This window comes from Capra hircus, chromosome 29 (genome assembly GCF_001704415.2).
Source record: "Capra hircus breed San Clemente chromosome 29, ASM170441v1, whole genome shotgun sequence".
In the NCBI taxonomy this organism is placed as follows: domain Eukaryota; kingdom Metazoa; phylum Chordata; class Mammalia; order Artiodactyla; family Bovidae; genus Capra; species Capra hircus.
Genome location: NC_030836.1, coordinates 12021900 through 12034536, shown reverse-complemented (window position 1 = coordinate 12034536; position 12637 = coordinate 12021900). Strand labels below are relative to the sequence as shown.

Below are 12637 nucleotides of genomic sequence, written 5' to 3'. Positions count from 1 at the left end.
CCAATTAACAAGCTCTAGGGACTTTCATGCTGATCCAGTGGCTAAAAATTTAAGCTCCGAGTGCAGGGGGCTCAGGTTCAACCTATGATCTGGAAGCTAGATCCCACATGCCACAACTAATGTCCCGCATGCCACAACTAAGACCTGGCACAGCCAAATAATTTTTTTTAAAGCTCAAGCAAGTTGTCTGTACAATTTTAACAGGAAAATAATCAGACTTCAGCTATGACAGTCATATTTACTCCTAATACTATGGTAATCTGTTACCTACATTCAAGTTTTATTAGAAGTTATTGAAAATAGAAATGTAATCCTTATCCAAGTTCATGGAACCCTAAATTCTATTAACCTGTGATTAAGAACCCTGGCTAAACTTTTTAGATAGGAACATACTTTTTTTCAATGTTGTATTCAAGACCTGATTAAGATCTTTTTAGAGACCCAAGCTCTGAAAAACTTAATGACACCTTCATATAATTCTAGACCCTGATCAGATATTTCAATATTAACCTACCTCCAACTACGGAAATTAAAAATACCCCCTTTCCCTTATATATTCAATAAGTGAATCAAGGGATTTTTTTCCCCTTCCCAACAGCGAGCTAGTACTTCCATAAAGTATACATAAAGTATATGGTTAGCTCCCACTTTTCCCTTCCCTGGTGGTGCAGACAGTAAAGAACCCACCTGCAGTGCAGGAGACCTGGGTTCAATCCCTGGGTCAGGAAGAACCCCTGGAGAAGGGAATGGCAACCCACTCCAGTAATCTTGCCTAGAGAATTCCATGCACAGAAGAGCCTGGTGGGTACAGTCCATGGAGTCACAGAATCAGACACGACTGAACAACTAACACCATTTTTATTCAATAGTACTTAGGGTAGAAATCACCTCATAATTAAGAGAGAAATCTGTCTGGGGTTACCCATTAACAAGTAGAAATTGAAAATAAAACCCAGGTTTGTTTAGCATTTGAAATACACACGAGAACTGCTATTAATATCTTGATTTTAGGTGAAACAGAAAGTAAATGTTGCAAACCTCAGTATCTCCCATTTGGCCAAGACTACAAATGTATTGTTTACATTTCCTGAAGAGGTACAACAGCCATGTGACACCAAGCCCTTTTGATGACGAAACAGAAGTTCCGTAACTCTTTAAATCACAGTTTTTAAAACTCATTTGAAAGCATTTTTAAAACTTTATAGGTAATCTATGGTTTATGCTGTAGTAACTTAACTTTGTTTTCACTATGTACTTGATATCATTTCATCTTTTCTCCCCTCCAAGAAAAACATTTCTTCAAGGTTGCTGTGATTTGTGTTCATAATTTACAACTAAGAGGATTTTTTTTGATGCCCATTCTCCTACCCATACCCATTAATATCAGTGGGTATATTTTCAAACAGCTTCTTTTGAAGGCAGTAAACCAGCTTAGAGAAAAAAGTTTGTTTACACTAAGAAAATGTTTATGAAAATGAAGTGATAGTCAAGCCCTTTTGATCCATGTGGGGAGCACTAGATCAATATCTAAATTAATAGATGATACAAATATTTCAATTTTGATTCAGTACTCATGTTGGTCAATCCATAACTTGGAAAAGTTAAATAGAACTTTGTTTAACATACGAAGAAATTGGGTACCTGGTAAGTAAAACTTGGCTTGGCTTGTACTGATATGAGACCATTATAGGTTTTACCCATGCTATTTAGTGTAAGCATACGTTCACTTCACTGTAGAAATGTGGTTTGATCACAGTGTGCTGTCCAAGACCCTCCTGGAGACATTCCATACATAACGTGGTATGTGGACCTTATTGCCATTGTAAACTAAGGATTTCTGAATCACACCTGGTCCCAAGGGTTTGTAAGAAGGAATTGTTGACCTGTAGTTACTTTCTTTCCAGAACGGTCATCAAGATGATTTGATACTTAGAAGCATAAATACGAGGTCTTCCCCAGTGGCTCAGATGGTAAAGAATCCCCCTGCAATGCAGGAGACCTGAGTTCAATCCCTGGGTCGGGAAGAACCCCTGGATAAGGGAGTGGCAACCCACTTCAGTATTCTTGCCTAGAGAGTTCCATGGACAGAGGAGCTGAGTGTGCTACAGTCCATGGAGTCGCAAAGAGTTGGACACGACTGAGCAACTAACACACATAGCATAAATAAAGTGACAATATTCTACTTTCTAACTCCATTTTTTGGTACAGAGTTGCAACTTGCTGCTAAGTTGCTTCAGTCGTGTCCGATTCTGTGCGACTCCATAGACGGCAGCCCACCAGGCTCCCCCGTCCCTGGGATTCTCCAGGCAACAACACTGGAGTGGGTTGCCATGTCCTCCTCCAAGTTGCAACTTGAAAAATCAGTTGCAATCAGTCATAAATCAGTAAACTGTCCTTGGCAGCCAGATGTTATTGTTACCTGTAGGTAATATGCTCTTTTCTTCTGCCTGGCGCATACCCAGATAGGCATGCAGCAGTTATTTAATAGATAAATAAGTTGTTAAATTATAACACTGATGGATTGCTTAATCTTTTACATAATAATTGACAAATCACCTCTTGTAACCTGATTCTAGCTCATGAATAGATTTTGGCTCCTGAAGTAGACTGTTACAGTGAAGGAAATAGAACATTGTTTATGAAACCCTAGATGACCTGGACAGGAGACTGAATTGGAATCCTTAATTCCCAGAGCAAAGAGAGCCTTGACATTTAAGAATAAAAATATTAATAGCTGAACTTTATATCATGTGTTTAACGTCATGACCATAAAGCCATTTCTGTAACACTTAAGTTTATCTTCTAGAGGAAACTAGTGACTTAGTTTTTATTGATATTATTGTTTTCCTTCAGGACCTGATTTTTAATAGATTCCAAGATGATGCAGTTTTGTCAAAGGATGCTGCATCCTCAGTTTCATTTAAAAAAAAAAAACACACCTGCAATTAGGTAAAACATTTTTACATAGACTATCTCCATCTGGTCTCTTTCTGTCACCCAGGTTTGTCACCAACCATAGCTCCATGAAAAGACATTGACGTGCCTCCTGTTACACACAATACACTAATGCTCATTACAGAACATTAGAATGAGTTCATTATCAGTCTGTATGAAAACCTTTCCCTACCTTCTATCTTCTTTTATTTCCCTATTATGTCTTTGTATTGCTAACTATATTGAGGGTACATGACCATTGGATTTTAAAGTTCTCTGAGAACTGGAACTATACCATATTTATTTTCACATTTCCTTTGTACTTAAAACAAGACTTCTGTTTTTTCAGCAGATATTCATTGAGTAACCACTAGGTGTCAGATATACTAGGTAGATTCTGGAGACACCAGGGTAACTGAACAGGGACATTTCTCTTTTTGTTGAAGATTTTATTTTTTAAATTTTATTATTATTTTTTTTACTTTACAATATTGTATTGGTTTTGCCATACATGAATCCTCCATGGGTGTACACGTGTTCCCAATCCTGAACCCCCCTCCCACCTCCCTCTCCATACCATCCCTCTGGGTCATCCCAGTGCACCAGCCCCAAGCATCCTGAACAGGGACATTTCATTTGGAGTTCTAACAGTTTTGTGTAGGAGAAGTGGAAAAAGAGATCTGTAAGTCAAAAAAACTGCAATATAATACGGTGGAATAGATGATTTCCTAGTTTAAGAATTCTTTTAAAAAATCATTCCCCAAAATATCTCAACAAGTCTGACTCTAAATTTCCACCACTGGAATGTCATAAGACCAGCATTGCACTGTGGTTGCCTCTGGGCAGAAAGATTAAAGGATGTTGATGGATATGAAATCACTTTTCCATTCCTCTTTTTAAACTTAAAAAAAAATTTTGCATGGTACGATTCACTCCTTTTGATGTAAAATTCTACAGGTTTTGACAAATGTGTAGTCATGTAATCACAATCAAGATGTAAAACAGTTCCATCACCCCCCAAAATTCTCTTGTGCTGCCCTTTTTATTTGTTGTTCAGCCGCTCAGTCATGTCCGTCTATTTTGCTACTCCAGTGGACTGCAGCATGCCAAGCTTCCCTGTCCTTCACTATCTCCAGGACTTTGCTCAAACTCGTGTCCATGGAGTCAGTGATGCCATCCAACCATCTTGCCCTCTGTCGTCCCCTTCTGCCTTCCATCTTTCCCAGCATCAACGTCTTTTCTAATGAGTCAACTTTTCACATCAGGTGGCCGAAGTATTGGAGCTTCAGCCTCAGCATTAATCTTTCTAATGTATATTCAGGATTGATTTCCTTTAGGATTGACTGGTTTCATCTCTTTGCAGTCCAAGGGACTCTTAAGAGTCTTCTCCAACACCACAGTTCAAAAGCATCAATTCTTCAGTGTTCAGCTTTCTTTATAGTCCAGCTCTCACATTCATACATGACTACTGAAAAAAAAAAATAGCTTTGACTAGATGAACCTTTGCGGGCAAAGTAATGTCTCTGCTTTTTAATACACTGCCCTTTTTGTAGTTTGTGATGAAAAATAATTTTATCTTTCAAAAATTAATGGTTGAATGTTCTACGTATACCTATTTCTGTTCCAACAAAGTGTGCCTTTTGAGACAGTACCTTTTTTCTTAAGCCTCTTTAGAAATATAGATATCCAGGGAGGGGCTGAATCGTTACACCATTGTTAGTCATCACTGTGATGGAGCTGTTGAAAGGATTTAGAACTAAGAAAAGGTATTGGAGAAGGAAATGGCAACCCACTCCAGTGTTCTTGCCTGGAGAATCCCAGGGATGGGGAAGCCTGGTGGGCTGCCGTCTATGGGGTTGCACAGAGTCGGACACGACTGAAGCGACTTAGCAACAGCAGCAGCAGCAGCAGCAAAGGGTGTATGGTGTATGTAGTGTCTGTCTTAGGCTAGAAAGAGGATAGGGGTCAGCAGGTAGAATTGGAGATTAGGGCCCGAATAAAACAGTGTACATGAAAGGGTAGATATGAGTACTGTGTTCATGTTAGTATAAGGGCCCTGGGTATCAAAAATAGGAAACACCAGAAGCCCTTCGTGTGAAGATTGAGTGTCTATCTGGAGCTACAGAAGTGGGATTCTAGAACTGATTCTGCGTCTAACCTGCTCTCAAAAAGTCACATCCCCTTTCTGGGCCTCAGTTTCATCATGTATAAAAAGTAAATATATTCTAAAGTCCATTTCAGTTTTTCTTCAACTAGAAACAAACCCTCATGTTTGTGTGTGTGTTCTGATTTTCCGTCCTCCAATTACAACTGCAAAACATATGTAGATAACAATAACCAAACTAGCAACCTTTATAGTCCTCTAAAGTTTCATGCAGTTTGGTGTCATAGGCTGCAGAGCAAAATTAAGGTTGATCTGAATTAGGCTTCAGTGACACAGCTCTGCGCCTCAGTCTTCTCATTTATAGAATGACTGTGTATACTCTAAGGTTCCCTGTAGTTCTCACATTTTATGACCATGAAATCTTAAAACTTAGCAGTGTTACTTTAGTTCTCACTGCCTCTGGGTTTGCACCTGTTCTGACATTGAGTTTTGTAATTTTAGTGAGCCACTATTCACTCAGTGCCTTCTCTGTGCCATGACTTTTAATGTAGGGTATTTTCCTACTCTATTTAAGGATTTTTATAGTACTGCTGACTGACCTTTATACCTTTACAGGTATGGGAAAATCACACCATGCCTCCCCCTCTCATCCTGATAACATATTCCAAGATATGCAAGATCTCATTTCAATGAATATTAGAAGTAGTGCTAGACGGGGAAAGAAAGGGGAAGATGTATATTGCTCTAACATGATATGTGAAGGGAGAGGAACTAACAGTTGAGGGCCAACAGTTGTGAACATCAAAGTGGTATATTGTCACCCTGCTTATTTAGCTTATATGTAGACTACATCATGCGAAATGCCAGGCTGGATGAAGTACAAGCTGGAATCAAGATTGCTGAGAGAAATATCGATAACCTCAGATATGCAGATGACACCACCCTTATGGCAGAAAGTGAAAAACTAAAGAGCCTCTTGATGAAAGTGAAAGAGAAGAGTGAAAAAGCTGGCTTAAAACTCAGCATTCAGAAAACTAAGATCATGGCATCCGGTCCCATCGCTTCATGGCAGATAGATGGGGAAACAATAGAAACAGTGACAGACTCTTCTTGGGCTCCAAAATCACCACAGATGGTGACTGCACCCATGGAATTAAAAGACGCTTGCTCCTGAAAATAAAAGCTATGACAAACCTAGACAACATATTAAAAAGCAGAGACGTTACTTTGCAAACAAAGGTCTGTCTAGTCAAAGCTATGGTTTTTTTTTTTTTCACTTCAACATTTATTTCTTTAAAGGAATGGATTTTGAAGAGAAAAAACATAGGGCAGAGAGGTATGGAATAGAAAATAAATACAAATGTAAGCTGTTTTACTAATTGCTTTATAACCACAAACTAGTACAGAGAATGCCCTGTACAAAACACAATAAAGGTTCAAAGATGGAGGTGTTCCCTTAGGCAAGGCTGAAGACTTCAGTCTCTGGTGTTTGGAATTTAGGCTGCAGTCCTTGTTTTTGGATGGATCACTGGGTGTGTGGCACAGTCCATGCTTTTAACCAGATTTGAACAGGAGAATGGCCACTTGGTCCACGTAGAAGTAGATGAAGTGTTCGGTTTCATGTGTCACATAACTACCAAAGTTCCTCCCCATGATGCAGTGCCAGGTGGGGTTGTACTTCTTGTCAAACTCCTTCTTGATATGGGCCACAATGTCTTTCTCTATATTATACTTTTCTAATGCCTGAGTAGCACACTCCATCGAGTCCTGTTGCATCTCCTCCAACATATTGACATTCTTGATTACGGCCTTTTGGTCACACATGGTTACCAAGGAGCAGGGGCTGGCTGACTGCAACGGTCTCCTGAGGGAGGGGCGAAGCTCACACCCGTGTACAGAGACAGTCGCTACCAAAGCCGTGGCGCATCTCAAAGCTATGGTTTTTCCAGTAATCATGTATGGATATGAGACTTGGGCCATAAAGAAAGCTGAGCCCTGAAGAATTGATGCTTTTGAACTGTGGTGTTGGAGAAGACTCTTGAGAGTCCCTTGAACTGCAAGGAGGTCAAACCAGGCAATCCTCAAGGAAATCGGTCCTGAATTTTCACTGGAAGGACATGCTAAAGCTGAAGCTCTGATATTTTGGCCAACTGATGTGAAAACCTGACTCATTACAAAAGACCCTGATGCTGGGACAACAGAGAATGAGATGGTTGGATGACATCAAGTTTGAGCAAGCTTTGGGAGTTGGTGATGGACATGGGATCACAAAGAGGCAGACATGACTGAGCGACTGAACTGAACTGATGTGTTAGGCATTTTGCACACGTCTATCTTTAGATCAGGGTTTCCCAGGTGGCTTGGTGGTAAAGAATTCACCTGTCAATGCAAGAGACACGGGTTTGAGTCCCAGGTCAGGAAGATCACCTGGAGGAGGAAATGGTAATGCACTCTAGTATTCTTGCCTGGAGAATACCATGGATAGAAGAGCTTGGAGGCCTCAGTCCATGGGGTCGCAAAGACTCAGACATGACAGCACATGTGCCACACGCATACCCATTCAGAAACCCACTTAAAACGCTTAGGCCAGTGTTTTTATCTGGATAGAGAAAGATGATGAAAAAGTTTTCCTTGTCTCATAGTGGAGAAGAATGATGTGTAAAAATTCCACATATGGAATGATAACTACCCTCATAAAGTTGTGAGGATCAAATTGCTTAAAGGAAAATGGGATGCCTTATAAACTATAAAGTTTTCTAAACACATCTAGCCCCTACCTTTATATAAAGTCCTCAGGGCCTCTCACAGTCTAACTAGAGAAACTATTTGGATGCTTACCTAATCTCCGATAGTGTCCTCCCTTTTACATACGAGAGTAGGACTGCACCCAGGTTTGTCAAAGAAGAAACTTGGTTTACTAGTAAAACTGGAAACCTGGGGCCAAACTGTGGTGGAGGTAATGAAGATAATGTAAACAGCAGGGAGGGAACACAGCTCCACCCATCAACAGAAAATTGGATTAAAGATTTATTGAGCAAGGCCCGACCATCAGAACAAGACCCAGTAATCCCCTCAGTCAGTCTATCCCATCAGGAAGCTTTTATAAGCCTCTTATCCTTCTCTATCAGAAGGCAGACAGACTGAAAACCACCATCACAGAAAACTAACCAATCTAATCACATGGACCACAGCCTTGTCTAACAATAAAACGATGAGCCATGCCTTCTGGGGCCCCCCCAAGATGCACAGGTTATGGTGGAGAATTCTGACAAAATGTTGTCCACTAGAGATGGGACTAGCAAACCACTTCAGTATTCCTGCCTTGAGAACTCCATGAACAGTATGAAAAGGCAAAAAGATAGGACACTGAAAGATGAACTCCACAGGTCAGTAGGTGCCCAGTATGCTACTGGAGATCAGTGGAGAAATAATTCCAGGAAGAATGAAGAGATGGAGCCAAAGCAAAAACAACACCCAGTTGTGGATGTGACTGGTGATGGAAGGAAAGTCTGATGCTATAAAGAGCAATATTGCATAGGAACCTGGAATGTTAGGTCCATGAATCAGGGCAAATTGGAAGTGGTCAAACAAGAGATGGCAAGAGGGAACATCAACATTCTAGGAATCAGCGAACTAAAATGGACTGGAATGGGTGGATTTAACTCATATGACCATTATATCTACTACTGTGGGCAAGAATCCCTTAGAATAAATGGAGTAGCCATCATGGTCAACAAAAGAGTCCGAAATCCAGTACTTGGATGAAGTCTCAAAAATGACAGTATGATCTCTGTTTGTTTCCAAGGTAAACCATTCAACATCATGGTAATCCAAGTCTATGCCCCAACCAGTAATGCTGAAGAAGCTGAAGTTGAACGATTCCATGAAGACCTACAAGACCTTCTAGAATTAACACCCAAAAAGATACCCTTTTCATTATAGGGGACTGGAATGCAAAAGCAGAAAGTCAAGAAACACCTAGAGTAACAGGCAAATTTCAGAGAAGGCAATGGCAACTCACTCCAGTACTCTTGCCTGGAAAATCCCATGGATGAAGGAGCCTAGTAGGCTGCAGTCCATGGGGTCGCTAAGAGTTGGATACGACTGAGTGACTTCACTTTCACTTTTCACTTTCATGCATTAGAGAAGGAAATGGCAACCCACTCCAGTGTTCTTGCCTGGAGAATCCCAAGGAGGGGGGAGCCTGTTGGGCTGCCGTCTATGGGGTCGCACAGAGTTGAACACGACTGAAGTGACGCAGCAGCAGCAGCAGCAGCAGCAGCAGCAGCAGCAACAGCAGGCAAATTTGATCTTGGAGTAAAGAATGAAGCAGGGCAAAGGCTAATAGAGTTCTGCCAGGAGAATGCACTGGTTATAGCAAACACCCCCTTCCAACAACACAAAAGACTACACATGGACATCACCAGATGGTCAATACCGAAATCAGATTGATTATATTATTTGCCACCAAAGATGGAGAAGCTCTATACAGTCAGCAAAAACAAGATCAGGAGCTGACTGTGCCTCAGATCATGAACTCCTTATTGCCAAATTCAGACTTAAATTGAAGAAAGTAGGGAAAACCATTAGACCTTTCAGGTATGATCTAAATCAAATCCCTAACGATTATACAGTGGAAGTGAGAAATAGATTTAAGGGACTAGATCTGATAGACAGAGTGCCTGATGAACTATGGATGGAGGTTCATGACATTGTACAGGAAACAGAGATCAAGACCATCCCCAAGAAAAAAGATATACTAAAAAGCAAAATGACTATCTGAGGAGGCCTTACAAATAGCTGTGAAAAGAAGAGAAGCCAAAAGCAAAGGAGAAAAGGAAAGATATACCCATTTGAATGCAGAGTTCCAAAGAATAGCAAGGAGAGATAAGAAAGCCTTCTTCAGTGATCAGTGCAAAGAAATAGAGGGAAACAACAGAATGGGAAAGATCTCTTCAAGAAAATTAGAGATACCAAGGGAACATTTCATGCAAAGATGGGCACAATAAAGGACAGAAATGATATGGACCTAACAGAAGCAGAAGATATTAAGAGGTGGCAAGAATACACAGAAAACTCTACAAAAAAGATCTTCACCACCCAGATAATCACGATGGTGTGATCACTCACTTAGAGCCAGACATCCTGGAATGTGAAGTCAAGTGAGCCTTAGGAAGCATCGCTATGAACAAAGCTAGTAGAGGTGAAGAAATTCTAGTTGAGCTATTTCAAATCCTGGAAGGTGATGCTGTGAAAGTGCTGCACTCAATATGCCAGCAAATTTGGAAAACTCAGCAGTGGCCACAGGACTGGAAAAGGTCAGTTTTCATTCCAATCCCAAAGAAAAGCAATGCCAAAGAATGCTCAAACTACCACACAATTGCACTCATCTCACACGCTAGTAAAGTAATGCTCAAAATTCTCCAAGCCAGGCTTCAGCAATACATGAACCGTGAACTTCCAGATGTTCAAGCTGGTTTTAGAAAAGGCAGAGGAACCAGAAATCAAATTGCCAACACCCGCTGGATCATCGAAAAAGCAAGAGAGTTCCAGGAAAACGTCTACTTCTGCTTTATTGACTATGCCAAAGCCTTTGATTGTGTGGATCACAATAAACTGTGGAAAATTCTGAAAGAGATGGGAATACCAGACCACCTAACCTACCTGTTGAGAAATCTGTACGCAGATCAGGAAGCAACAGTTAGAACTGGACATGGAACAACAGACTGGTTCCAAATAGGAAAAGGAGTACGTCAAGGCTGTATATTGCCACCCTGCTTATTTAACTTATGTATAGAGTACATCATGCAGAGTAGACAATGGCACCCCACTCCAGTGTTCTTGCCTGGAGAATCCCAGGGACAGGGGAGCCTGGTGGGTTGCCATCTAGGGGTCACACAGAGTCGGACACGACTGAAGTGACGCAGCAGCAGCAGCAGCAGCAGCAGCAGAGTACATCATGAGAAACTCTGGGCTGGAGGAAGCACAAGCTGGAATCAAGATTGCTGGGAAAAATACCAATAACCTCAGATATACGGATGATATACAGATATGCAGTTCCCTGGTAGCTCAGAGGATAAAACATCTGCCTGCCATGTGGGAGACCCGGGTTCGATCCCTGGGTTGGGAAGACCCACTGGAGAAGGAAATGGAAACCCACTCCAGTATTCTTGCCTGGAGAATCCCATGGAGAGAGGAGCCTGGTGGGCTGCAGTCCACGAGGTCGCAAAGAATCGGATGGGACTGAGCGAATTCACTTCACTTCATACAGATGACACTACCCTTTTGGCAGAAAGTGAAGAAGAACTGAAGAGCCTCTTGATGAAAGTGAAAGAGGAGAGTGAAAAAGTTGGCTTAAAACTCAACATTCAGAAAACGAAGATCATGGTAATCGGTCCCATCACTTCATGGCTAATAGATGGGGAAAGAGTGGAAACAGTGACAGACTTTTTTGGGGGGCTTCAAAATCACTGCAGATGGTGACTGAGGCCAAGAAATTAAAAGACGCTTACTCCTTGGAAGGAAAGTTATGACCAACCTAGAAAGCATATTAAAAAGCAGAGATATTACTTTGCCAACAAAGGTCTGTCTAGTCAAGGCTGTGGTTTTTCCAGTAGTCGTGTTTGGATGTGAGACTTTGACTATAAAGAAAGCTGAGCACTGAATAATTGATGCTTTTGAACTGTGATGTTGAAGACTCTTAAAGACCCCTTGGACTGCAAGGAGATCCAACCAGTCCATCCTAAAGGAAATCAGTCCTAAATATTCATTGAAAGGACTGATGTTGAAGTTGAAACTCCAATATTTTGGCCACCTGATGCCAAGAGCTGACTCATTTGAAAAGACCCTGATGCTGGGACAGGTTGAAGGCAAGAGGAGGAGGGGACGATAGAAGATGAAATGGTTGGATCGCATCACCAACTCAATGGACATAAGTTTGAGTAAACTCCGGGAGTTGGTGATGGACAGGGAGGCCTTGTGTGCTGCAGTCCATGGAGTCGCAGAGTCAGACACGACTGAACAACTAAACTGAACTGAGAACTGGAAAACAGGAAGTCTTGATCAAATGGATTAATATTTTGAGCATTTACTATGTGCCCAGGGCTTTTCAAATTCCTTAAGAACTTTCTGAATGAAGAGTAATCAAGGACTTGCCTGGGGCACTTCCTTGGTGGTGCAGTGGATAGCTAACATTTGAGTGCTTACTGTAAATAGAGGCACCGCTCCAAGGGCATTACATTCATTCCTTTCACATTTCTCAGTCTTTATAACAACTCAGTAAAATACTGCTGGGTATTGTCATTAAATTAGTCATAAGAAAACTGATGTTTAAAGAGGTTAGATGATTTGCTCAGCAATATTTCATAGCTGAGACTTTGAACCCTGGCTAATTTGACACCAAACTGTACTCCATTCCAATCCACTACTAAAGCTTCCAGTGTTAATTACCACTAATCGCTCTTGTCATTTACCAAGTAAGTATAACTGTCCATGGCAGGGAGTCAGTAAGGAAAAGACTAAGTGGGTGTCCATTGGGCAATTTCTGAAAGAAGTGGAGCATTTCATACAAGTTTCTTGTAGTGAAATAAAGCTGGAAGG

General features: G+C 41.1%; 1 protein-coding gene across 1 annotated transcript; it reads right to left on the bottom strand.

Moving 5' to 3' along the window:
* On the bottom strand, positions 6313-6963 carry LOC102173264 (dynein light chain 1, cytoplasmic-like). Its single transcript, XM_005699481.3, has one exon. It carries the CDS (start codon positions 6860-6862, stop codon positions 6593-6595), a length of 270 nt encoding a protein of 89 aa, XP_005699538.1. The 5' UTR covers positions 6863-6963; the 3' UTR covers positions 6313-6592.